At 41.4% G+C, this 24,772-nt stretch overlaps 3 protein-coding genes across 4 annotated transcripts in view; all 3 read right to left on the bottom strand.

Annotated features, from left to right (window-relative positions):
• Nucleotides 1-6,381, bottom strand: part of gsk3ba (glycogen synthase kinase 3 beta, genome duplicate a) — a 33,781-nt gene extending 27,400 nt beyond the window's left edge. The window contains exon 1 of one of the 2 annotated variants that reach the window (XM_044216464.1): nt 5,342-6,381. In XM_044216464.1, coding sequence (XP_044072399.1) covers nt 5,342-5,429 — 88 coding nt within the window. In that variant the 5' untranslated portion in view covers nt 5,430-6,381. The remainder of the gene's footprint in view (nt 1-5,341) is intronic. The other variant, XM_044216465.1, reaches the window with a different exon arrangement.
• Nucleotides 6,382-7,861: 1,480 nt separating this feature from the next.
• On the bottom strand, nt 7,862-23,256 carry gpr156 (G protein-coupled receptor 156). Its single transcript, XM_044216462.1, has 10 exons — nt 22,999-23,256; nt 20,264-20,416; nt 16,925-17,052; nt 16,693-16,828; nt 16,498-16,608; nt 15,524-15,649; nt 14,644-14,739; nt 13,173-13,409; nt 12,320-12,478; nt 7,862-11,510 (listed from the first exon to the last, which is right to left on the bottom strand). The coding sequence occupies exons 2-10, from the start codon at nt 20,378-20,380 to the stop codon at nt 10,131-10,133; spliced, it is 2,490 nt and encodes an 829-aa protein (XP_044072397.1). The 5' UTR covers nt 20,381-20,416; nt 22,999-23,256; the 3' UTR covers nt 7,862-10,130.
• On the bottom strand, nt 17,192-20,235 carry LOC122885417 (nuclear factor 7, ovary-like). The gene is made up of 2 exons (XM_044216463.1): nt 19,406-20,235; nt 17,192-18,989 (listed from the first exon to the last, which is right to left on the bottom strand). The coding sequence occupies exon 2, from the start codon at nt 18,985-18,987 to the stop codon at nt 17,332-17,334; it is 1,656 nt and encodes a 551-aa protein (XP_044072398.1). The 5' UTR covers nt 18,988-18,989; nt 19,406-20,235; the 3' UTR covers nt 17,192-17,331.
• Nucleotides 23,257-24,772: the final 1,516 nt, after the last annotated feature.

Below are 24,772 nucleotides of genomic sequence, written 5' to 3'. Positions count from 1 at the left end.
AGGCTTTGAGATTACTGCTCAACATCATTTCACAACCTCAAAATTTTATTGAGCTTTATTTGATCCTATACATTTTCTGTTACTGAAAGTAGACTAAAAGTAACACACTGACATTCTGGCATGCATACAGTATGCGCTCTGTTTAAGATGTAAGAACAAATAATCCAACATTATTAGGAAGTTTGATTGGGTGTTCAAGCAAACTACAGTGTATTAAAAAACTGACTTGAGATTGATACCCGATATCATAGGATTGCTTAATACTGAGGCAAAGTGTTTGCAGCAACTCAAAGTCAGATACTCTGCAACCTGTCACACTAGAATTAGAAGGTTCTGAACAAGATAAGACTTTTCATTTATATCCAGAGGATGATTAATTGTATGGGTGCAATTTTTCCCTTATTTTGTCTGACATAGGGGCCTAACAAAAAAAATGTATTCCAACAATTTAATACTTGAATCCCCTGACAATCCCCCCTTCGAGGTACTCTAGGGGTAAGAATTTGCAGTGTTAATCTATGAGACGCTATCAGGTTGTAGTGGTAACATCATTCTTGTATTTACTGCAGGATGAGGGATCATTTTCACACTATTCATATCGAATCGCTTCGAGTGAATGTCACAGAATTAGCACCTGCCAAACTGTCCATGTGTTCATTCCTCTCTGAAATTTGGCAAACACATACAATCATATTCATATATACAGAATGTATTAACTGTTTGGCTAAATGATCATATCACACACACTGATTTCACACTAAGGCTGATTACTACGATATTGAAAGTAATATCGTATCATTTAAAACTGTCAAAAGCACCTACTTACTTGGGTTATACAGTAAGTAGGTGCTGGACATATTAAAAGCTCTCAAAATACAAAATGCAGCTAAAATGGTTTCAGCTCATGGCAGCTGTGGACTGCAAGGCAAAGTGACATTTGTGAGGAATGTATGAAGAGATTTGCTAAATTCCTGGACAACAAAACGGACAATGCCACGAGCAGATGCATGCACGCACTGTGTTAATGTGTGCAGGTATACACACTCATGCAAGGTGTAAAGTGTTCCACCACTGTTGCAAGGCTGATGAGATAATTCACTACATTCCTGGAACATCCAGTCACAGGAATGTCACCGCTGACACAGAGACATTTGGTTAAGCAATGCTTAGATCAAGACATCAAGGTATCAGTGAGTTTTTGAGCCGACACGAGGGGGGGGAATAGATTTTAGATATCAGAGTGGTGTGAAGCCTGCAGAGCCGTGGCTGCCCTGTCCTGCCAGCACACTGACTACACCCTGAACTGCCCAGAGAATGATCATCATGTCTCTTTACCTCAAAACTCAGCTCTCTTTTAAATCATGCAAGTGATTCTGATGGTTCTTGTCTTGTCTGTAAGTCTGTTCTGTTTCATTTGGAATCAAAGAGTATAATTAGTTCATTTTGTTCACATCATCACTTGCAAAATGTGAGAGAGGGACAGAAAGGAAAGGGGAGAAAAGAGGGAAGGGCGGGGGAGCTGCAGCTTTGAAATGCTAAACAGGCCGCTTGTTGTTCTTGGCCAGCTGTCTCACCCCAAAAAACAAAACCAAAGAGTGCTCATGTGGATGTGTGAATGTGTGTATATGTATGTGAGCATTCTCTACAGGATCATACACACTAGCTACAGCTGCTTGAGATAATCAGCCGAGTTATTCACACTCATATGAGTAAGTGTGTGTAAGTGTAAATGTGTGTAAGTGTACGTGTGTGCGCACGTGTGTTCATGTGTGCGTGCGTGTATGTATTGGGATGGTGGAGGTCAGGTTAATGGTAGATGACATACTGGAGAGGAAGATCCTAGGTAGATCTAGGTAGATCCTAACAAGGTGTTATATAAATACAGTGCAAAGTACAATCATGACACAGCTGACGTTGCAAATCGTGTACCTCTGATTTACGAATCAGATTTTTGATAAAAAGAGTCTATATAAATTTCTGTAGTCACTTGTTGATATGAAAACTATTATTTTTACCAAAGCAATCCTTACACTTCATTTGAGTAGAGCTGAAACAATTAGTTAATTGATAAGTTGACAGAAAAGTAATTTTGATAGTCAGTTAATCATTTTGATAAGTCAGTTTCATGCAAAACTGCCAAACATTTTTTGGTTCCATCTTATAAAATGTGAAGAGTTACTGCTTTCCATTGTCTTGAATGATAATTACCTTAAAGTATTTGGGACAAAACAGTGAAATTGAAAACGTCACTGAGTTTTAGGCGTTTGTGATAGACATTTGTTACTTTTTTTTTCTTTTCTTTTTTTACATTTTATACACCAAACAATTACTGATCGCCGAAAATGAGGATTACCTGATAATGAAAACGTAACTTGCCTAAATTTGAGCTGGGCAACATCCTTCAGACATAATCTCACAATATTTTTAAATTAGTACTTCAACAGCGATAAGACAATATTTATGTGGGTATGATTATTGGTGCATTCATGGTGCATTTAGACTAAGGGTGGGTGATATATAGTATCGGAAAAAAAATCTTAAGTACTATGGATATGATTGCCAGGAGGAAAAAGGCAGTCATTGTCATTTTACTGAGAATTGCAAATATGTCAGAACAACTACATATTTAAGTGTAATTCAACCTTTAAGACCAGGAAAGGACAACATTTAAAGTACATTACATCTATATATCCTCAAACCCAGAGGATCTGTGCCGGCCAGCATAGCAGACATCAAGCCAATTCCTGAAACCTGTTCCTCAGCTGGACGCAAGATAGAAGGAGAAGTCATATTATTTCAACAAGTACCTTTTAACCCAGTTCTTACCATGATAACAATGGATTGTGTTAAAACATGTTATTTAACCACTTCACTCCATGGATGTGTTAACAGAACTGAATAACGTGATTGTGCCACATTCAATCCAATTAAAGTTTCTCACCAGGCAGAGTTTTTCTGGTTTCCTTGTCTTTGGGGGGTTGCCTCTGCGCTCTGACCAACTGGTGCGTTATCCCAGATACATGTATCCATATAAAGAAGAGAGGGTCACACTCAGAAATATATCATTCAATAAGTTTACTTAATCATCTGTCTAGCAATACAGAAGCCTGGATGGCCAAAAACGTTTTGTGTATTGTCAGACAGATTAAGTAAATTTACTGAATGATATATTTCTGAGTGCGACCCTCTCTTCTTTATTTGGATTCTTTGTTTTAGGGCCCATAGAGTATCCAATTAGAGCCATTCTCTGGCTGAATGTGGATGTGAATGGCACAAAACCAATACAGCTCTCAGCTGTAGGGAACCCACCAATGTCATTAGCACAAGGTATCAACTTTTTCAATATAATCAATCATTAGGATTCCAAATAGCAGGCAAAGAAAGCCAGTCGAAACTTAGCAGACTTGTCCTTTGAAATTTCAAATTTTGAGTTTAACTAACTTCTTGCCCTCTATTACATTCTCTCATATGTAAAATGGAGCTGGAGAGATCATTCCATAAATGCTTCATGTACTGACTGATGTCACAGGGGACATCTGCGCAATCAAATACTTTCCTCTATAGGGCTGAACACCACCTCCAAGTAGAAATCTAATTATTTAACAACCAATTAATTGGGCGACTCCCGCTTCATCCTTTAATGACTGATAATAAGTATTAACTTACCAGATGAGTCTCTTGGATAAAAAAATATTTTCAGGTTGAGCAACCACAGCCAAACACTGGTGTGAACTCATGTAATGTTAAGTCCACACGGTCAGCCTCGCATTTGGTGCTTATTCAGTAGCTTATGTCTGAACAACAATTAGGCCAAACACTTAGAGTCCTCTAGTTCTTACATTTAGCCGACTTATTGACTAGCACAAGATTTCTTAAACTTAAAGCATTTTCCTTTTAACAGCAACATAACTATGAACATTACACACTGACAGGAACACACCAATGCCTCAACACCCATATGTGGGGCAAGATAAGTATTAGATTAGGGATGGGAGTGCATCTCCCAATGTTTGTGCACGTGTGTGTTTGTGTGTGTGTGTGTCCCAGTCCATTGAGTGGTTTCCAGTGTTAAGGCCCAGCGGGGAGCCTCAGCCTCACCCCACTAACACACATCATGATCACATCACAGCCCTGACGCACCACCGACACTCCTTAACAGCCTCATTTTTTCCCTCGCACACACCCAAATGTGTGCCTACATGCAAGATAAGAAAGGGGTTTAGTACAGTAGATGTCTCCAGCCAGGACAGTCAGTCATTAATAATGTGGATATTATCATCACAAATTCATTTCACTAAGATAGAACAGCCTAATAAACTCGTTTTAGACTAGGAAAACAATAATGTAAGCTATATTATTTTAAAATAAACTCCAGAATCTAGATATCCAGTCTCATATCACCATATAGGTAACAGATTGTCATATGGTCCAGCTCTAATAAGGACACTTGAATACTTGAACTAGTTGTATCTGCAATCTATGACACACATACACAGTGATAAAAATGCTTTAAGTTTGTAAAGAGGAAATTTGACATAAAACAGGCAGTGGAAAGGTGAGTGAGTGTGACATGCCTTGAAATAGTAGCAGAGATCATATGAAGCAGAAATTAAAGGGGGATATGTGTATGGGCAAACACTCTGCAGCCAGTCTATAACCAGCCTCCGGCATGGTGCCACTGTGGCTTCATGAACAACCGTGTCACACTCCCTCCAGTCGTCGCGACGTCTGATTTCGATACGGCCCATAGACTATAGGATCAGTGAACCAGCCCTCTCCAGGATCACGTCAGTTTTCGAGTCAACTATGGGCCCACCTTCCGCTTTGACAGTTGCGTAATAGACCGGCCCTGTCGTTTTGACTCTATCACTCATACGGTTGGTGCCATATAGTAATACCGCTATGACATCTAATCTACATTCAAATGGACAATAATGAGACCGGATCTGCGGTAAAAGGAGGAGGCTTGGTTTTTGATCTGGGCCGGTGCCAACACTACCTTCCTCTGGCCCGGCCCTGCCCGGCGCGGCCTGCTAACCGCTGACCGGCCCGGGGGAGGCGCGTCAGAGCGCAGCGATGTGTGCTCACACAGAGGCAAGCAGTGTGTGTGTGTGTGTGTGTGTGTGTGTGTGTGTGTGTGTGTGTGTGTAACTCAGCACCGGCCAATCTCAGTCAGAGAAGATATATGACAGGGCTAAGCTATCCGGAGCTAACGTCATGCTCGCTTGACACATTTTCAGCCTGGTTAGTGAGGAGACATGTTGCGAGGATATGTAGCCCACACTGGGCCTGGTGCATGCAGAAAAGGTAGGCTACTCTAGAATTACAGGGGTGTACTTACTGCTGACTTTCATGCTGCCGAAAGCAGAGGGCTGCGGCACTGGTTTGCAGCTCTCCGCGAAGGATGTGGTCCTGGGCCGACCCGACATGATCCAATCCCTTTGATTCTCTCTCGACTCGGAGACTGTGACTTGCTAAACGGCAGGGCTGGTCGCTTCGCCGAACCTTCTCATCCAAAAAAGGATGACAGTAAATTAATAACACTATAATTCACAGGGAAGACGGGCAGAAAGCGACCCCTTTATCCCACGATCCTTCACTCTAGTTCGTATCACCTAATAAACTACCCTTTCTTTCCCACCAACGGTCAATCAGAGCAGCATTTCTTCCTTATATTCCAGGTTTTCTTTCAGCGGGCCTTTGAAGACACTTCTCCGACTAAAATAGTCATGAATCTGGCCTCTCCCTGTGGCCCCCCGATTAAAACCAACTGAGATTTCTTTCTGGGAGCAGAATCAATTTCACAAAGATGAAGAAGGGTGATATCAGATGTGAAGAGTGCCGATCCGGTGCGGATCAAAGGTAAATGCGGCGTTTTCTTGACAATTCGGGGCACATGCAGTTCCTCTTCATATCCCGATGTGGAGGCTCAATGATCCGACTGCCATGGCGGCTCCCTCGCTATACCCTAGCCTACAGATAGTCCAACGGAAAATCTGCCAGTTGACACAGTCTTCTTCAACGAATTCACTGGCTCTGCGCTGCCTCAAAATCCGCCCTCGTCGCCGTCAAATTTCGGTGTCTTTACCGAGGTTCCGGGGCAGCGACCTCTTCAGAAAATGATGGTCTTTAGGTACAGAGTGCGACGGTACTGAATTTCTTTTTTTATTCCTTCCCCATAGGTTTCAGGCTCGCTGTCTTTGTCGTTGCGCACGTTAGCTACGCTATTTCCGTAACGGGTTACAGGGATTGCTCCGCTGTCATGGAAGAAGGTTCACGCTGTTGACGTAACCCGCGACGGAGAATAGGAAAACTGTGCACGCGCAAACGGCGAATCTGGGGTGGCAGATTTAGCCAATCAGAGAGGGTATCCTTCAGAAATGGGCGTTGACCGTGTTTCTGTGGTCCAATGAGAACGCCGCTCTTGAGCACCACATGGCACATTTTGCTTGGCACCGCCCTCGCGACTTCAAAGGCTTTTTCCCATGCCGCGACGGGGGACAGTGGGCGTATCTGCTCCCAGGATTGATGACTTTGTCGGCCAATGGACCTCCAAAATCAGACTGTCAGTTCAAATGGGCCCAGCTGTCACAGAGCACCGGTGGTCACACAGCACTGTTGCTATGTTAGTTACAAACGCCCATCCTTTATCCCTCTTCCACGCTTTGTTAGACACGTGGCCGCCTGGCACATACATTTAATTAGAGTCATAATGCTTAGTAATTGTAATAATGTGTATGTGCATATGTGCACGGCTGCCTTGTCACTATAACTTTTCATTCAGGTTAATTTCACCTCTATGTCTTAATCCTTTAGTCGGTAGCCTACTTTCTAGTAAGGTACTCTTTTATAAAGAGTTTATAGTTGTAACTAATTTCTTTATTAATGGTAAATGCATTTAATACATCGAACTAAAATAAATGTATGCTTATGTTTTTTTTTTTCTTTCTGGTCTTTTGCACAACACCATATCACTCCCTTTGCACTAGGTTACCCTCATTCCGACCATGACCTCAATTCTTTGCACCACAGCTTACAGTGATAGAGTAGGATACATATTGCAGTGATGCTGTACATATTGTATATATATACATAACTGTATATTTTCCTTTGTAAATAAAGTGCAGTTTCTTCTTTCAGTGCTACTATTACTGTTTTTTAAACAACCTTGTTCTATTTTATTTCTTATGTTTTGCATTTTGATTAAATATATTTGACATATTTGTATGTTTTATGTGTGTGTAGCATGGAGGGGGCTACAACAGCATTTCACTGTGCATTCCTGTATTGTGTTATGACAATAAAGCTGAACCTTGAACCTTTACTCACGCATTATAGATCAGTTATACGATGTTAATAAGAACACATTTTGGTTCGCCAGGTTATGAAAAATCCCTATGGCTGGTGTTTCTTCATTCTGTTTGGTAATAATGTAGTTGTAAATGTTGGTAAGACATTAATAGATGCTGTTGTTAGTAGCAAAGTTGTTAATAAATTAACTTTGGCCCAGATCCTCTGTAGCCCTTTATGCAAAGTAAGTGGTCATACAGTCGGTCCAATTAGTCAGACGGATTTTTTAAAATCTGGCAACCCAAAAAAATATGTTATTAATGGCTTTTAACTGAACAACAAAGCATTAGTAAATGATTTGTTAACATTAATAAAGCCATTAGTTACAACTTATAAAGCCATTATAAAACGTGACTCATTAGAAAGTGGTACCCGTTATGCTTCTCTAGTGACATAAAATAACTTGTGGTTACCTAATCTCCCTCTATTATTAATTTTGTAATAAATGTTCAAGCATGTAGTGGATAACCATGGACCATTGTGTTATTTTGAGAAAGAAATGTATGTATAATTGATTTATAAATATTTTTAATCCACAATTCCTCAATATGTCAGTATTCCTCATCTTGAACAGAATACAGGTCACTCGGCAGGAAAGTCTTTCCTCCTGCACAGTAATGCTGGTAGTCTGTCTTTTGTGCGATTTATTTATACTTTGTTATGCTCTATCAAAGGGAATTTCTCCCAGGCTGCCCTTCAATGGTTCATATGCAGAATAGAGAGCAATAGCGTCTCAAAAACAGGCAGCAGAGCAGAAGTAATGCGAGACACACACTATTTTCCCTTCATAAAGCAACACATCCCTGGGCAAACACACATTTTGCCATTAATGGAAGAAAGAAATACAGAGACAGAGAGGAGATAGTGTGAGGGAGGGAGTGAGTGAGAGAGAGAGGGGCCAAGACAGGAAAATGCTCTGTTTTTGTCTGTGTTGGAGGAATATCATTAAAACTCCTCAATTTACTCAACTATCTCAACTATTTTGATGATGATTAAAGTCCCATTACATTTAGGCTGGAAAATATTACAATCTTGGGAAGCTGTTGCTTTTACCATGGAAAGACAAATGAACATTATGTTTAGTGCTGTATTTAACATCAAGTCAAGGCTGGATTACCAGACGGGCAAAGCGGGCAACTGCCCCATCCACAAGTTCCATGTTGGCTGTGTAGCAAATACTTAGTTTGATTAATTACAAATTTGGATGGTAGTATGCACTATTACCATCCATGGTATATTTGCACTATTTGTATTGTTTACAACTTACAGAAACACTTGACTTGTATAGAGACATTTTATTTTGTGTTGTTGGTCACTGGTGCTTTTTATTTATATTTATATATTGTAAACACATATTGTTTTCACATACTTGTGTACATAATAGTCCTTTCTATTCTTTACCTTTATTTGTTCAGCTTTGTTGTTCTTGTTCTTAGCTGTCATGTCTAATTCTGTGTAAGAAAAAAACTGGAGTCAAATTACTCATATGTGTACTCATACTTGGCCAATAAAGCTGATGCTGATTCTAAAGTACAATTATAATGGTACTAAGAGCATTAAGGTGGCTCCAGCATTTTGTCTGCAGCTCGAGGATCTGTCTTATAGAGGAGTCTTATGCCAAAATCTACTCCTCTTATCTGATATTTCAGTTGGTGTTATGCGCTAAATATATATATTATAACAAACTAACTGACATACAGCAAACCCAGGGCAGTTCCAGCACAGAAATACTGGTTGGTTTGTGGGATTGTGTGCAAAATGGGTTGGGGGATGAGTGTGAGGGCGTAATAGGGGCTCATTTTTGCCCCATGACCCCCTTGCAGATTAATCCAGGCCTACCTACATCAAGCCAGTGGTTTAAATATTTTCTGTTTGGCTGTTAATGCCGTGGTGTCTCTGAGTCCCAGTAAGAAGATGCAGAATGAACACGAAGTGGTGTGGGGTTTCAGAAACATGCTAGGGCTTGAAAATTGAAGGGCAGCAGGGCACTGTCTCTTTCTCACACACACACACACACACACACACACACACACACACACACACACACACACACTCCAGATAACTGTGACCTTTGCACATTAAATACTCTAAATGAGTCAGGACAATAATACCGATAAAATAATTAAGTCTATAAAAGCAATAGCAGGAACCTGTGTGACAGTGTGTGTCTCGTAAACCAGCTATAGATGGGAAGTACCTGACAACAAATGTAGAGCATTGTATAGACAATGTAGGTGATTTGAAAATTACAGCAATGCAGACCATACAATAAAATGGCATAGAAAGATTTTAAGGAATGTGTATGACAATGTAAAACGGTAAAAAGGAGACAGAAAGTAATTCTGTACACAAAAACATCTACTAATAAATATAAAAATAAATACAACATTTGCACAATAGCTAATATAGCACATTTCAACCTTTAATTTTGCTTTGTGGGTTTATTATTTGTTACTCTAGATGTCAGACTTAGACATTTTTGGAATGTTTTATCTGACAGCAGAAATGCACAAATAATGCCATAATGCCATCAGTAATAGTACAAAGTAAACAGCATGGTGTGCTTTTGAGCTACACTAGTTTTCACAAATCTAATAGTCTCATGAGTAAAAGAACCACTCTGTTCCACAACGCATTCCTATTGAAAGCTAGAGTCAAATTATCTCCCATTATAGATGCACAATGAATTCTGTGCCTGCTTTATCCTCAAAGCTAATTTTGTATGACATGAATACAAGTGGTGGAAATTGATGAACATGTAAAGTGCAATAAACCTGTGCTTATACAAAGGTGGGTTTGAGGTCTTCTTTGAATACCACAGGGTGTGGGGAGCGATACAGGCTGGTGTAGCCTTCATACTCGCTGTCAGAGGAGTCTGAGGAGCTGTCTGTGGACAGGAGAGAGCCTCGCTGCTGGCAGGAGTCACAGTAGGGACGGTGGTAGTAACAGTAGTCTGTTGAGCTGCTAGAATCAGAGTACCCACAGGAGTCTCTAATGTGTCTGTGGTGCTGCTCATTATCACCTCCCACTTCCACATCAGGTGGAGCTGTGTGATTGTATTCTGCACAGGGCAACACTGAACATCTGTGGGACCTTGAAACACACCTCCGACATTTTCTTATCGCTTTATTCCCTTCTGCATCCTCCTCCTCCTCTAGCTCGAGGTCAGTGTTGTGAACCTGGAGGAGGGTACCATCCACAGTGACCCCATTAGGGTGCATGCCTGGATTTTGGTGTTCACAGTTGTCCCTCATCCTCCCACAGCCAGCAGCCACTGAACCTGCGTAGAAGCAGGGAGGGGCCAAACCCCTTCTGGAGGAGTGGAAGGGCGGCCGACGTTTCCTCATCGAATAAGGGGAGATGCTGGGGTAGCGGAAGAGAACAGGTGGATGAGGGGAGCATGGTGTCCGCAGGGAGAGAGGGGAAAGTGTGGAGGCTTTGGTAAATTTTAGCTGAGAAGGCGCTCTTGACGTTTGACCGGGAGATCGAAGTGCGGTTCCCATGACTGCGTCCACACTCAGCTCCTGGAGGATCTCCTGCAACTGTTCGCTGCTAATAAAACAAGTCGGTCTGGCATTTGGTCCCAGCTGGGATGTTAGGCCACTCTGATCGTTGAAAGTTTCAACCTGAGAGGGCTTTAACCCTCTATGGGATTGTAGGGAAGTGACAAAGTGAACTGTCTCTTCTGCTGTTCTGAGAAAGCCAGGGGACAGGAGGGACGCAGGCTGTTTGAGATCCTCCCCTGTTCTGGACTCAGCTGTGTTCATGCCCGTAGCGCCAGTGGTAGAGACACCTCTCTGTTCTTCACTCACATTAATATCATCGGGGAGAGGAGGGGAAGTAGCAATGGGGGTGGAGGAGTTTGGAGCAGAGGGAGGCTCAGAGGACGGTGTAACAGCAGATGATGAAACAGCAGCAGCAGTGAGGTGAGGGGACAGATGTGGCGGTGAGAGTCTGGATTTAGTGTCTCTCTGAGGTAGAGAAGAAGAAGAGGGGCCGTCAGACTGAAGCTCTGTGGTCTGAGTGGAGGAAGAGTTGAGGACAGTGTTGGAGGAGTCCATGTCCTGGTCCTCGGGGGGCCGGCTGGCTGACATGAGTCGCAGGAGTTTATCCTTGGCGTTGTTCACCTGCTCCTGCAGACTGTCAATCACAGCATTCTTCTGAAAATTGTAACAAAAAACAGCAGCTTAAACACTCTGACACATAGAGAAAAATAGCATCAGAGAAATCACGTTTGCGCACGTCTCCTACCTTTGGATGTTTTAAATCGACACAAACAGCACAGTCAAGCTCTGGGGGGAAAGTGTTAACATATAACAGCTGGTGTCATTTAGAGTTATTTTTTGACTCATTTTCTCAGCCAATTTCCAATGTATGCTATTGCAATTTCATGGTTAAGTGCATGTCCCAGTTAACAGAGACACCCTTAATAAAGAGAGAAAAGAGTGAAAGTAAAATCTGTCAGGCAACATGTTTTTGAGGGATTATTGCTGGTTTGAGACCACTGTTGGCCTCACTTGGAATCACATCTAAATTAATTATCTAGCTGAAGTTTGGAGAAGTTTATTGAATTTATCTGATGATTAAAAATACAGAATAATTCTGCAGTTGTTACAATCGCGGAGGATTAAAACACAATAAAGCCTAAAAGGCTTCTTTCCATTGTGTTCCTCCAACATACAAACAAACAGCACAACAAAAATCATAAAACTGTAAAAGTTATGTTTTGTATTTTCTGAAAATTTGTGTTTCAGAAAGCTGAAAGTTGGAAAACAAAAGCTCTGTTATTTCCAGCTTTGCTTTATATGTGCAGAAAACACCAGAAATAATAATTAGTAGAAGTGTAACCTAGATCAAAATAAGACCTAGGTCCATAAGATAGGCCCATATTAATTCTATTGAATATTCTACAGGATTTTCTTATTGCATGGTAGATTTAGGAAAAACTTTAAAAACAACAATGCAGTACCTCATTGAGGAGTTTTTTCATGGAGTTGTTCTCCCCCAGCAGGTAGTAGATCTCATCCTGGCTGTACGCTGAGGGCTGGCTCTTACTGGGGCTGCTGAAATACTTGGCCATCTGACTCGGGTTCTTCTGATCCTCTTCAAACTGCCGCCACTGGGTCAGCTGCATGATGGTGATTGTGATATTTAGAGGGAGTTAAAAAACATATGCTAACGTTCATCTACAGATACATCACACAGACTAGTAGTAAATGTTACCATCTGACATGGAACCTTTTGACCAGGTGTGTTTGAGCATGTTGCTCACTGTTCAGATATTTCCTTCCTTTCCACTGAAGATGCATTCCTTTATTGTAACATAAACCCCCTGCCAGACACTTAGAGAGTCATAAACCTGTTTGCAACAGCCTTCGTAGTTTTGACTCATAAACACCTTCTGTGGTGAGTCACACTCCACTGACAGACATGGCAAACTGACACGCATATGGAAAACGGAGGTGTGGGCAACACAGTAACTCACAGAATTTACTACTTTTGTCAAAACAAAAAGAGAAAGTCATACAAGCATCTCTCATTCATGTGTCTGTCCATCATACGTCTGTACAGTTTCTGCCTGTCTGACTGTCTGTTTTTAATGCTGGTTTCCAGACATAGTATCCTATGATTAGATGACAGTTCTGCCTAAGAAATAAAACCCCCTCCCTAGTGGTTTCTGCTTCAGAGATTCTACAAACGTGCAAGTGCCATCACCAGAAACAAGGAAATGTCAAGAAGAAATCCTGCACTTTCTCCAAATCTTGAACTAGAAACTTTTTTTCATGCATCTTGTATGTGAAACTTGAGCTGTTTTTTCTTACCTGAGGCACAAACAGCATGCAGTTGGTAACCAGTGTGCAGATGAAAATGGCTCCAGCCACAGTGCTGTAGACCAGGTTGGGCCAGGCCTGCAGGAAGATGGACATGGGGACGGCCACAGCCGAAAAGAGGGCGACCAAAGTGACGGCTGTAATGATGGTGGGAGACTGGTTGACAGGAGGGTGGCTGACATTGCTGGTCAGCCCGGCTAGATAAGTCCCATAGAGGAGAAGACAACCCTAAGGAGAAATGCAGGGACAAAGTAAAGATAACGGGCAAAGGAAATCCATCTTTTTGTTAAAATGTTGAGTTCTGTTCTGTCTCTAGTAACTACTAAAGATATCTTTTGTCTTTAGACTATGAATTAAGTAATAGTCCTCTGTAAGCAATACCACAAAATAAAAGTTATTCGGTTGTAGGACCTCAAACAGTTACACTGGTCCAAAAATGCATTCTTGTATTGTATTCAACCACTGTCATTTCCAGTAGTGGAAAGTAACTAAGTAAATTTACTTAAGTATTGTAGTAAAGTACAAATTTGAGGTACTTGTACCTTTCTTGAGTATTTTCATTTTATGCTACTTTTATTTCTATTTCTACATTTCAGAGGCAAATATTGTACTTTTTACTCCACCACATTTGTTTGACAGCTATAGCTACTAGTTTTCAGATTAAGACTTTTCATTTTTTTTAAAAATTGATAAGCTTATAAAATTAATTAATTAAAATTAATTATTAATTCATATTAATATTAAAGACTAAACCAGTGGCTCCCGACCTTTTTGACTTGAGATGTCTATGAGTTGTTAGCAGTTCCAACAAAGAAAGATTGGCCCTCTAAACTTTTCAGATGGTTTAATTCAAATAACTGTTTGAGCCCCACCTCGACCAACTACAACAGTAAAATGCTGCTTACACATTGTTGCATCAGTATTAACAATATAATAATGTCATATATAATAATATATCACTCACAGGGGCAAAAACAGAGTACTTTTGCTTTTGATACTTTAAGTACATTTAGCTGATAATACTTCTGTACATTTACTTCAGTAGGATATTAAATGCAAGACTTTTACTTGTACTGGAGTACTTTCACATTGTGTAATTTGTAGTTTTACTTAAGTACAGGATCTGAGTACTTCTTACCTGGTCATTTAATGCAAGAGATATGAGCCTACATATTGTTTTTGATCTTGGGCATGCAACAGTTCACCTCACACATATTGAATTATCTGAAGTCCTTGTAATAATATACACCCAGTATAAGTCATGTAATATGAAGAAACCTCTCTTTCACTACAGAGGCTGCCTCTCAAGACTGTTATCTCTACTCTGAAACAAAGTACTTTTGCATAAAGAGAACACATGAAATAAAATGTAAATTGATAAATAATATCACCATAACAATGAAGGAACTCAAAGCAGTCATTTATTTCATCATTGCAATTCAGCAGAACAGAGATTACTTACCTTCTGAACAGCAATAATGATAACCCACAGATCTGAGTATACAGAGGAACACGTGTCCATCTGAGACAAAGAGTAGGAAATGTCTCTCTCTGTCACCTAGATCAGCAAAAACATATAGTATCAGTGAGTTGAAACCTAAATAAATGTGTCATGTCAATATTTAATTACATTAAGGTAGGAGGATGAGATGAGAGAGTTTGTGACTTTGCGATCACAAAATCAAACTTTCTTGCAATTTCATACAAATCAACCTGCACATTGCACCTTTAAGCAATTAAAGGTGCAACGTGTAAGAATTGCAAGATTTTGGCCACCTGTCGAATTCATATTCCAAACAAACAGGAGACAGCATATCACCAGAGTAACCGCTAACTGCTCCTAACTGTAGCTGCTAACTATCGCTGCCAGTTTGACGACAGAGAATACAGTACCGGCAGGACTCTGACTCCGGGGATGATGAAGACACAGTGGGTCCAGGCAGGGACAGGAGGGGCGTCAAGCCGAGAGGAGCATCAGAGAGGCAGCGGCGAGCCAGAATTTTTTCTAATATCTAACTAAGAATTAAGGGTTTATTTTTATTTTATTACCAGACAGGATGGGCCAGGGCTAGCTCGTTAGCATGCTAACTTCAGTAGATATCTATGACAATACATAGACGTCTTTGACTTAACGTTGGAACTGTTACTTCTTCAGATTCTGTTGATAATGTTAGTACATTTTTTTTTATGTTTTAAACTAAAATTCTGGCCATATCTTACGCATTGCACCATTAAGTACTGTGTGCCATAGTCCTCACACTGTTCTGTAATCATTCAAAACAAAATCTCAACTTGTTTTATAACTTGCTTTTCAGCCCCACAAAATCACCATTAAATTCTACCTTGACAACAGCTCCGACAGATCGTGAACACTTGATGGGGTCGGTGAGGTTCCAGACGGTGAGAACCAGCATGTCCACCAGGATCAACATAGCAACCATGCCCATCAGCTGGATGTCTCGGATGATCTGAGACAGAAAGTAAAGTCACAAATCACAGCAATGTCATACAGTTGCAAGACAAATTTAGTCATTTTATAGCATTTTCATCCATGACTCTGTCTTACACTAGCCAGATACCAGTTAGGGAATACTGTAAGTCTCTTTTAGAAGTGATACATAAAAGAAAGAAGAAGAAAAGAATAAAGCCCTCAGAGACCATGTACCAAGGTTTAACAATCCTCTAAATTTGTAAATCCTCAAAATTCATAGAAAACAAATTCATTATGTATGTGGATCCAGCTTTGCATCAAAATACTCGAAATACATGTGCCAGAATTTATGTATTTAAATGACACCAGTAGTTAGTGAGGATATAACAAAAATGTTCAAAATGAATCATTCAATGCTATGAAATGTTTTCAAAATTTTCTGAATCCACACCAAAAGCTAATGACTTTTTTTATTACATATAATGCTAAGTATTAAATAAACAGACACACAAACAAGCAGGAATAAAATGTGACATCTTAGTTGGATGTAATAAGTAGAAGATAAGAACATTTCATTTAGGAACTGTACGTAATACTGTTGACTAAGGAAGCTATGAAAATCAGCAAAAAGAGATCTGGTCAGTGCATGTCATGCATCATCTTCTGCTGTTTTTATTCAAATCTTATCCATCTCAAAACATGTGTGTGTGTAAAATACCAGCTGCATTTTAAGACTGTTCATTGTACAAACACATAAAACTAGCCTCTGAAAAACCCATTTAGAATGTAATTAATGCATCCTGGAGCGACTGGATTACAAAAATAAACACACGAGAAGAGAAAGAAACAGACACAACCACCAGGAGGCCGGTGGAGCATGCCTACCACTCTCTTGTCAGGCACTCGCTGGGTGAACACTCTGTATAGTCTCCACGTCTTCCCCAAAATTGGGCCAAACACCAGGGTACTGCCAACACAAAGAGTCCACATCCGAGCCTGTAGGCGAGAGCGTGGCATAATCATCCTACAATGATTTATCCAACAATATAATGGTGGATTGAGGGAGACTGTGGGGCTTACTTGTAGCACAGCTGTAGATGCTCCACCTTGTGAGTGTGTTCGTTCATCAACGGCAAAGAGGAATCCGCTGCTGTAGGTGAGGACACTTCCAAAGAGAGTCAGGACATTCAGGTTGGGACTGGACATCTTCACTATCCTGATAATACAACATGCGCAAACATACACACAGTTTATCAATTAATTCCTGTAAATATCTCTTTGATGGTTATATGTGTTTCACTTTGTAGTCTACCTGTTGTTTTTGAAGCGCAGGGTGAAGAGGAGGAAGCAGAAAGCCAGCAGGATGCCACAGGAGAGCAGCATCCACACCACAGCACTTAACACTGGGGAGAGAGGCTGCTGTGGGAGCTCCAATGCTATCTGCACACACACATGCACATGCAAACCCCTTAAAATCAGCTCATATACATGTGCACTACTTGATTATTGTTTTTATGTGTTCTAAACTCTCGGTTTTGTCAATAATAGATGTAAAAGCAACAAAAAGGAGTACACAGGATTCAGATGAGTATACAAACTTTATTAAGGAAAACAGAGCCACAAACATCACGCTAACTATTGCTAACTTTAATCTGAAAATTATGATAAAAAATGATTGAATAATACAAGAAGCAGGAAGAGATGAAATTTTGTCAGATTTTAGACATTGACAGGCGAGATGATAATAGGAGCAGAGTTGACCCCGCCATGATTACGCCGGGGGTTAAAGTAGGGAAAAAGTCTTTCATTGAATGAGTATCCAGTGAATGAGTAGATATGAGAAGCAGAGTCCATGTTGTAAAAAGAAACCTGCCCCCACTCCAGATCCACATACACCCCGACTCTCTGGGGCTTCTCGACCAGCGGCACACAGATAGGAGTGTTGCTGAGGGCCCAGTAGTTTTTATCCTTTCTCATCCCCAGGGTCCAGTAACCACTTTCAGGGTTTAGTATATTTTCTCCTTTTCTGTTGACGGATTCAAGCCCAACTCCAATATCCCACTCTGTCTTCCCTTTCACCTGGACCTCATAGTAGAACCTACCCGAGGAGAAACCCTCCTTTCCCAAAACGCTGACACCAGGATAAAATCTCTCTGGGTTGTCTGGGAGGCTCAGCGCTGCCTCACCATGATAGACCTGTTTCTTGTTTTCAGACAGCACCAGTTTGGGATGAGCTGTATCGGGGTCCATAGTCACATCCACAGCCCACTGCTGAGCCCTCTGACATTCGGTCTCACATAACCTCTTCACCTCAGCCTTTACTGTCTCCTCCAGCTGACATGCTACTCTCCTGACTGCTCTCCTCACCGTGCCCACATATACAGCACTCTCTGCGTAGGTGTCAGACCAGTCTTTGGTGGCTGGCAGTATGGAGAAAGCTGGAAAGCTTTGGAGAAGGTAGAAATCATCTTCCGTGTGTGAGAGCTGCTCCAGCTCAGCGTTTCTCTGCCTCAGCTCATCGATCTCCTGCTCCAGCTCCATAATGAGTCCGCTGGCCCTGCTTTCAACTTGCCTCTGCTTTGCACCAATCACCTCCACCAGCTCAGCTTTGCCTCTCTGGACAAAGTGGAGCAGTTTGTTGAAGACTTGCAAACTCTCATCGATCTCTCTTTCTGTGTTTCCTCTGCTGAGCTGAACGGATTGATTGATTTCACTGATTTTCTGCAGTCGACCGTGGATCATTTCTTCCACTTCTGCATTTATCCTTCCAATTTGAGCTCTCCTGTCTCTGCTCTCATCCTCTATAGGTACAGTGTGATGAGCTTTGTGGTCTTTCTTAATGCAGATCTGGCACACATACGTCTGGTCAGTGTTACAGAACAGGTCCAGGAGTTTCTCGTGCTTCTTACATACTCTGTCTCGCATGTTCATCATGGGGTTCATTAGGTGGTGTTTTTTGAAGGTGCCTAGAACATGATGGGGCTCCAGGTGAGTCTCACAGAAGGAGGCCAAACAGTCCAGGCATGATTTAAAAGCCTTGACTCTTTTTCCAACACACACATCACATGAGACTTCTCCTTTATGGCCTGAACATTGGTCCACAGAACTGACTTCATTTTCATCTTTCTTTTCCAATGACCTCTTGAACTGAGAAGCCACCTCAGATATGAAGGTGTTAACTTTGAGCTCAGGCCTCCTGTAGAACTTCTGCTTGCACATGGGGCACTGCGACAGATTAGCGCACTGCCAGTATCCTTGTATGCAGTCCCTGCAGAAGTTGTGCCCACAAGGAGTGGAGACTGGTTGGTTTAACAAATCCAGACAGATGGGGCAAAGAAGCTGCTCCTCAGACAGCACACTACCAGCAGTAGCCATATCTGGGAACACATCCAGAAAGAAAAGCAGGTGGGATTTTATGGAATTAGTTGGCTCCAGTCCTGGTACTTTTTTTCTTTCCACTACACTATTAGATTTAGAAACAGTTGTGCCTGGTGAACTGTCCATGTCCACAAATAGTAACAAATGGTGTTACATTTCATCAAAGGATATTTCATTTTAGCTGAACAGTTTTCATGTCCACTGAATTCAACAGACAATAATAAAAAGATATTGTTAGGACATTAAAATAAAATAAAACAGTACATTAAAATACAATCTTGTCACATAATCCATTACCGCAACAAAGCAAACACAGTGTCGCTCACTATTCCCTTCCCCTTTGGTGAAGATGATATCTGAACTTTAAGACCGATGCATGCATAAATTAATATCATAAATCAAAGAGATAACTCACCGTGCTTCTATAGGGTGTAGCATGGAGAGGAAAGGAGTCTGTTGGAGAGTGTTTGTGTTCCCTGACACAGTCTCTCTACTACTTTAGTTTCTATTTGGAAAGTCACATTAGATTTTCTTATGCCCGCCTCATGTTGCTGGGCTCCACTCACTCTCACTCACTCTCTGAAAGGCACCAGTGACAGAGACGATGCTAAACATAGCTTCACTAGTCCATCAGCATTACCAGTGCAGATCTCTACTATTGAACTGACTTCTCCAGTTGTAAATAACATGTTTCTAGTATGTTTTGTTTTTTTGTGTGGATGTTTTTGGTGAGGTAAGACAGAAATCCACCAAATTTTAAGCCAAATTTGTGCCAAAGTTTATCAATGGCAGTGGATGTGTTGACAAAAACTGCAAACAATTACTTTAAAAGTAATTTCAAAATACTGTCTGTAATTCAGCCTTGTGTCGTTAATCAGTCTTGTGTCATAATTGTGACTGGTTTGTTACAAGCGCTGTCAAAATGATAGACTACATATTCAACTGAAATACCTATAAGTAGACTATAGGATATCTTTTTACCCTTTAGCCTCTTGGAGGGCCAAAAATAGTCTGCTGGTCAGCCATGCTGGATTTCATTAAGCTACGTCTGCCAACGTGGCTGCATGTATGAGCCTGGACATATGTCAGCACTATGTGGAATTGCCATTTGTGTGTCTATATATATATATATACAGGCATGCACCATGTATGTGTGTATCAATTGCATTTGCATACTTAAGATATGTGTATTATATTTCTGAACCTGCTATTGTTGGATTAGCATATTTTGAGCATTTGTGTCTATGTGCATTGTGTGTGTGTGTGTGATTACCGTGCTGAGACTGCATAGTCTCTGCAGAATGTCGAGGCCCTCCTGCCTGTTGACTCCTGAGTGGATGAAGCAGAGTGGGGAATCACACTGGGAGCTGCAGTTCAGCTCAGGCTCCATGACTGACCCCAGTCTGTCCACTTTCACACACACATCCTAAGGAGCAAGGTGATATGACAAATATGATGCCATATGAAAATTAAACACATTGCTCTTTGTAAAATTGACCTACAACCATTCAGAGGCCAAACCCATAAATTCTGTCTCCAGTTTGGTCATAACATTTTCACCGCACCTATATATATCTCAAACATGAGAGCACTCACTGAACTCCTAAACAGAAGGCACTGGAGACCAGGGAAACACATTTTATGTGAAGTCCTGCTTCTATTTCCAGGTCTATAATTCACTAAATAGTTGTAAGACTTGTAGCCACCACAGTGTGGTGCTCTGACAGAAACCTCTGAGAGGAGGAGTGAGGGGAGCATGGATGTTATTTTGTACTATATTGATATGTACCAAGGAAAATGCTTTAGATCATAAGTACAAATAAACCTGCCACTAAGGTTAGGATGAAATTAAGGCTAGAATAAAAATTCCCAAATAAAGTGCCAATTATTTACCACCAAAAAACAAACGGAGAAGCCAGGACTCAGCCCGTGTGACAGGAAGCCTGTGCGTTTCTGCTTATCCTCAATTTCCACTAGCACTACATCATCACTGAGGTGAACCAGCCAACACAGGATCACACTCTGCTGCGACACACATCTGTGCAGAAGGCGAAAGGCAGAGCGAAATGAAAGAAAATTTAACTATATACCAAAGCTATCATTTGCAGTTTCACTGAGGGCCACATCATCTGCAATCAGCCCAGTTATTTAAGGCATCTGAGACTGAAGACATAAACTTTGGAGAGCATCACCAAACAACTGTTTGTCACTCTTGCCACAGGGATCTTTATGAGGCTATCCGTGCTGCACTGACATGTTGCAGATTTAATTATGCGGCATGGTATCACCTGATACTCTGAGCTGTAACTACAGAGAGTCTGATCGCTGTAAAAGCTGCAGTGACTCAGCTACATGTTGCTGAGACGATGTAAGACCAATTGTATCAATACAAATTGGTAGACAGGTGAGTAGCTGTTATTAGGCAACACATGTCTCGTCATTGTCTGTAGAATGATTAAGGTAAGCAAAGGACTAGTTGGATTATGGGATTCAATCAAAACAGAACAGTGTGGGAAATCTGTGTTAAAAAACTAAACTGGATTTGAATATTGGAAGGAAACTATACGGTAATCCACCCAACATGAGATGAAGATATTCTATTTGAAAGATTTCCTAGGTGTAAGTTATTAAGTGAAGCCCACAGTGACCCATTTCCAAAAATGAATGGTGTCAACAGAACAATGAAGCCCACTGGGCAACATATCTGGGAAATGTCTGGAGTTCCTGTTCATGTCCTTTCGTCACTTTCCAAGTTTAGATCACAGTTCTGCTGCTTCCCGCAGGAAAGGCCGGCAGAGAGAGGCATTTCCACCAGTTTTTCAAAATCCTGCCTCTGTTTCAGTTTGGGAGAAAACCCGCCACCCTACAGAGGTCAACAAAGGTTGCCCAACATCCAGCCTTGGGGGTCACTGTGTAAGCAGCAAGAACAGGGCCCTTCCCCAGGCTGAGTTTGGTTTTATGGACATGTTTTGACAGTTCAGAATAGTCATGAGGAGTGTCTTTTGAAGTCCTGAAGGCTAAACCGCAAGTAATACCTGAGCTACCTGTGGCCTCGGATGTCTTACTTAAATGGGCGGGCCTAACCTGTGTGCAGCTTAGCTTTCACTTGTGCACTTCCCCTTGGGGCTCTCTTTAAGTCCCATTTTTCTCAAATTTATTGAACAATCAGTAATATTTCAACAATTTCTGACAGGCCTCTGGGCTCAGAGATATAGTTTGAGTTTTACATGGTAATTTTTTACATGGTAAAGAAATTTCAATGAAACATGGAATAAAGCCCATTCATTGTCCTGTCAATCTCTCTGTTTCTCTTTTAAGATTAGAGGCTGTAACCATGGGTGCTGCCAGATGTAAAGCCCGGTTCAGGGGCCAATATTGAAACATTCCTCCTCAGTCAGTAATCGGTTTATAAATTTATTCTTTAAGCTGAGTTAGAATGCAATTACTGGCACTGAAATCCCGCGCACGTCTTTTCTGGGCACATGGTGCATTTTACAGCCCAGTTCTTCCGTAGAAATTAGTCACCCCAGTATCTATGATCTAAACTGAGGAGCCTGCACCGGTGCTGAAACCATGTGACCATTTCAAGCAAAACAGCTGACGAAATGCACCACAGTGGAGATGTAACTTTTCGGATGGTGTACATAAAATATTAGTTATTAGTCCATTAGTGAGAAAGAACACGTTATAGGGAATGCAGGATTAATACAGAAAAGTATTATAAGGGAAGATGACGATGCTATTTTGTTGGCTTAATGATGTTATGAAGCATTACATTGTACTTTTTGTGACTTATATAAATGTGTGATCTCCACCAGCAGCGGTTTAACCAACTGTTAATTCAATCGATCCTGTTTGGTGTAGGGGATGCGTAAAAACGGCTGCAGCAATGCAGTTGCACGTAAAATAGCAAACTTGTCAATCAAACAGCTTGAGAAGAATTTAAGACGTAGGCCAGTAAAAGAAGAAAGAAAAGAAACCATAAAAGAAAAGTTTAAAAGAGCAAACCTCGGTCTCCAAAGCGCATGGAGGATCCCGTCGCCTCGTCCCACTCCAGGCTCCATCGACTCAGAAACGGTATAATAAATATGGAAAATGAGCACCTGGATAAGATGCTATCTAACATAGCTACAAAGGTCCCATAGCTACAGACTTGTAATGAATCTCACGACTTAATCTGCCCGTCAAACTGTCAGTCCACAGCCCGAGAAGATCCTGTCACTCAGGGAAGTTCACCAGACTGCCGGAGTTTTCTTTTGAGCATTGAGCGAGGGAGGCGTGTGTGTCAGGCATAGGAGGTGTGTGTGTGTGTGTGTGTGTGTGTGTGTGTGTGCGCGCGCGCGCGCTCTCTCTCCCTCTCGCTCTCTCACACTCTCTTTTGTAAGCTTTCCAGCTCCAACTGCCCACCAAATGGGTGTGAATGTGATGTGACCCATGTGGTGCAGGACGGTTGTGGCATTGTGGGTGCAGCATGTTGCAGGAGCCCCAGGGGACTGGGTGGCATATGGGACAGGGCGGCACACTGTGTCCACAGTGCAAATAAATACACTGAATAACAGAACTTGTATTAATGGAAAGATAAACACACATCATCTCTATTCTGTTTTTTTTTTCCATTAGAGATGGCAGAGAGATTGTCAAAATACTTGCTGGCTGGTAAATCACATCAAAAGACAAAAAAAGAGCTTCTCTCTGAGTGCAGTGAGCCAGCAGACATATTTCTGCATTTGTTCCACCAGCCATAAGAGGCATAAAGGTGTTATTAAGACGTCACAGAGATTTACAGTGTGAGCCTACACACAAGGTCATTCCTGATGAGGGAGTGTCATCACCACTAACAGCTGTAAGTGGGGAGCAGAGACCATTCAGTCACTCACACACACACACACACACACACACACACACACACACACAGTTTTCTTTCACCTGGGTGCAGTTCAGATTGTACTAAAATGCTGTTTCCTCGCTTTTAAGGGTTCGGTTTTGAAAAAAATGTGGAGCTTCTCCCTGGGCTTAAACCCAAAATCCTTTAGGCATTAAAACACTACAATAAATCTTATTTTCAAAATCTGGAGGTTCACATTATAGTCAACCATAAGTTTCACCTATAAAGAGTCACAAATCATGCTTTCTATCAGGTTTGACTTTTGCACAAATTCCAGTTTTTGGCGATAAAAGCCAGCATGGTGTGCTTTTTTCATCACTGGAGGAAAACTGTCTGCCAATCCTCTGAGCTCCCTGTTCTCTAAAAGAAGATTTATCATATTATGTGTTTGAAGGTCTAAATCATAACCCCATATAACTGGGTTTAAGCCCAGTGAGAGGGTTCAGCAGTATGCAAAAAAGTTTTTCAAAACTGAAGCTACCTGAAGCTAGCCTGTAAACTCAACATTTTCACTTGTGCGTTCAGATCAAATGACACCACGTTAGCACCCCATTGAAGGACTGGAACACTGTTGCCAGCTTTGTTACACCCAAAGCATGGCAATCACTCTCAGGTTTCCCTCAAGATCAGGTTCAAGATAGACTGCACCAGCAGCAGGTGGACTGCACCGATGGTCAGATTACTAGGAGCTTGAATATTTCATCTGAAGACACGAGGCTGTTATTCAAAAAGCAGGAGTCAAAGAGGAGAAGCTGGCAGGCAGGGTGAACTGGAAGAAACATGACACATGTCGTTCTACTGAGGTTACCAGGGAGCGATTTTAACATTAACATGTTATAATTACCAAATACAGGTGCCACTAACAGTCTGCATCTTTTTCTGGACTATCATATTGTG

The sequence above is a fragment of the Siniperca chuatsi genome, linkage group LG12 (genome assembly GCF_020085105.1).
Source record: "Siniperca chuatsi isolate FFG_IHB_CAS linkage group LG12, ASM2008510v1, whole genome shotgun sequence".
NCBI classification, from domain to species: Eukaryota; Metazoa; Chordata; class Actinopteri; order Centrarchiformes; family Sinipercidae; genus Siniperca; species Siniperca chuatsi.
This window is presented reverse-complemented; position numbering and strand designations above follow the sequence as displayed.

Coding starts and splice junctions, on each gene's coding strand:
- LOC122885417 (XM_044216463.1), bottom strand. CDS start 18,987: ATGGCTACTGCTGGTAGTGTGCTGTCTGAGGAGCAGCTTCTTTGCCCC.
- gpr156 (XM_044216462.1), bottom strand. CDS start 20,380: ATGGAGCCTGAGCTGAACTGCAGCTCCCAGTGTGATTCCCCACTCTGC. Junction 12,479..13,172: donor GCATGCTGTTTGTGCCTCAG/GTAAGAAAAAAC, acceptor ACCATCATGCAG/CTGACCCAGTGGCGGCAGTT. Junction 11,511..12,319: donor TGAAAAAACTCCTCAATGAG/GTACTGCATTGT, acceptor TACAATTTTCAG/AAGAATGCTGTGATTGACAG.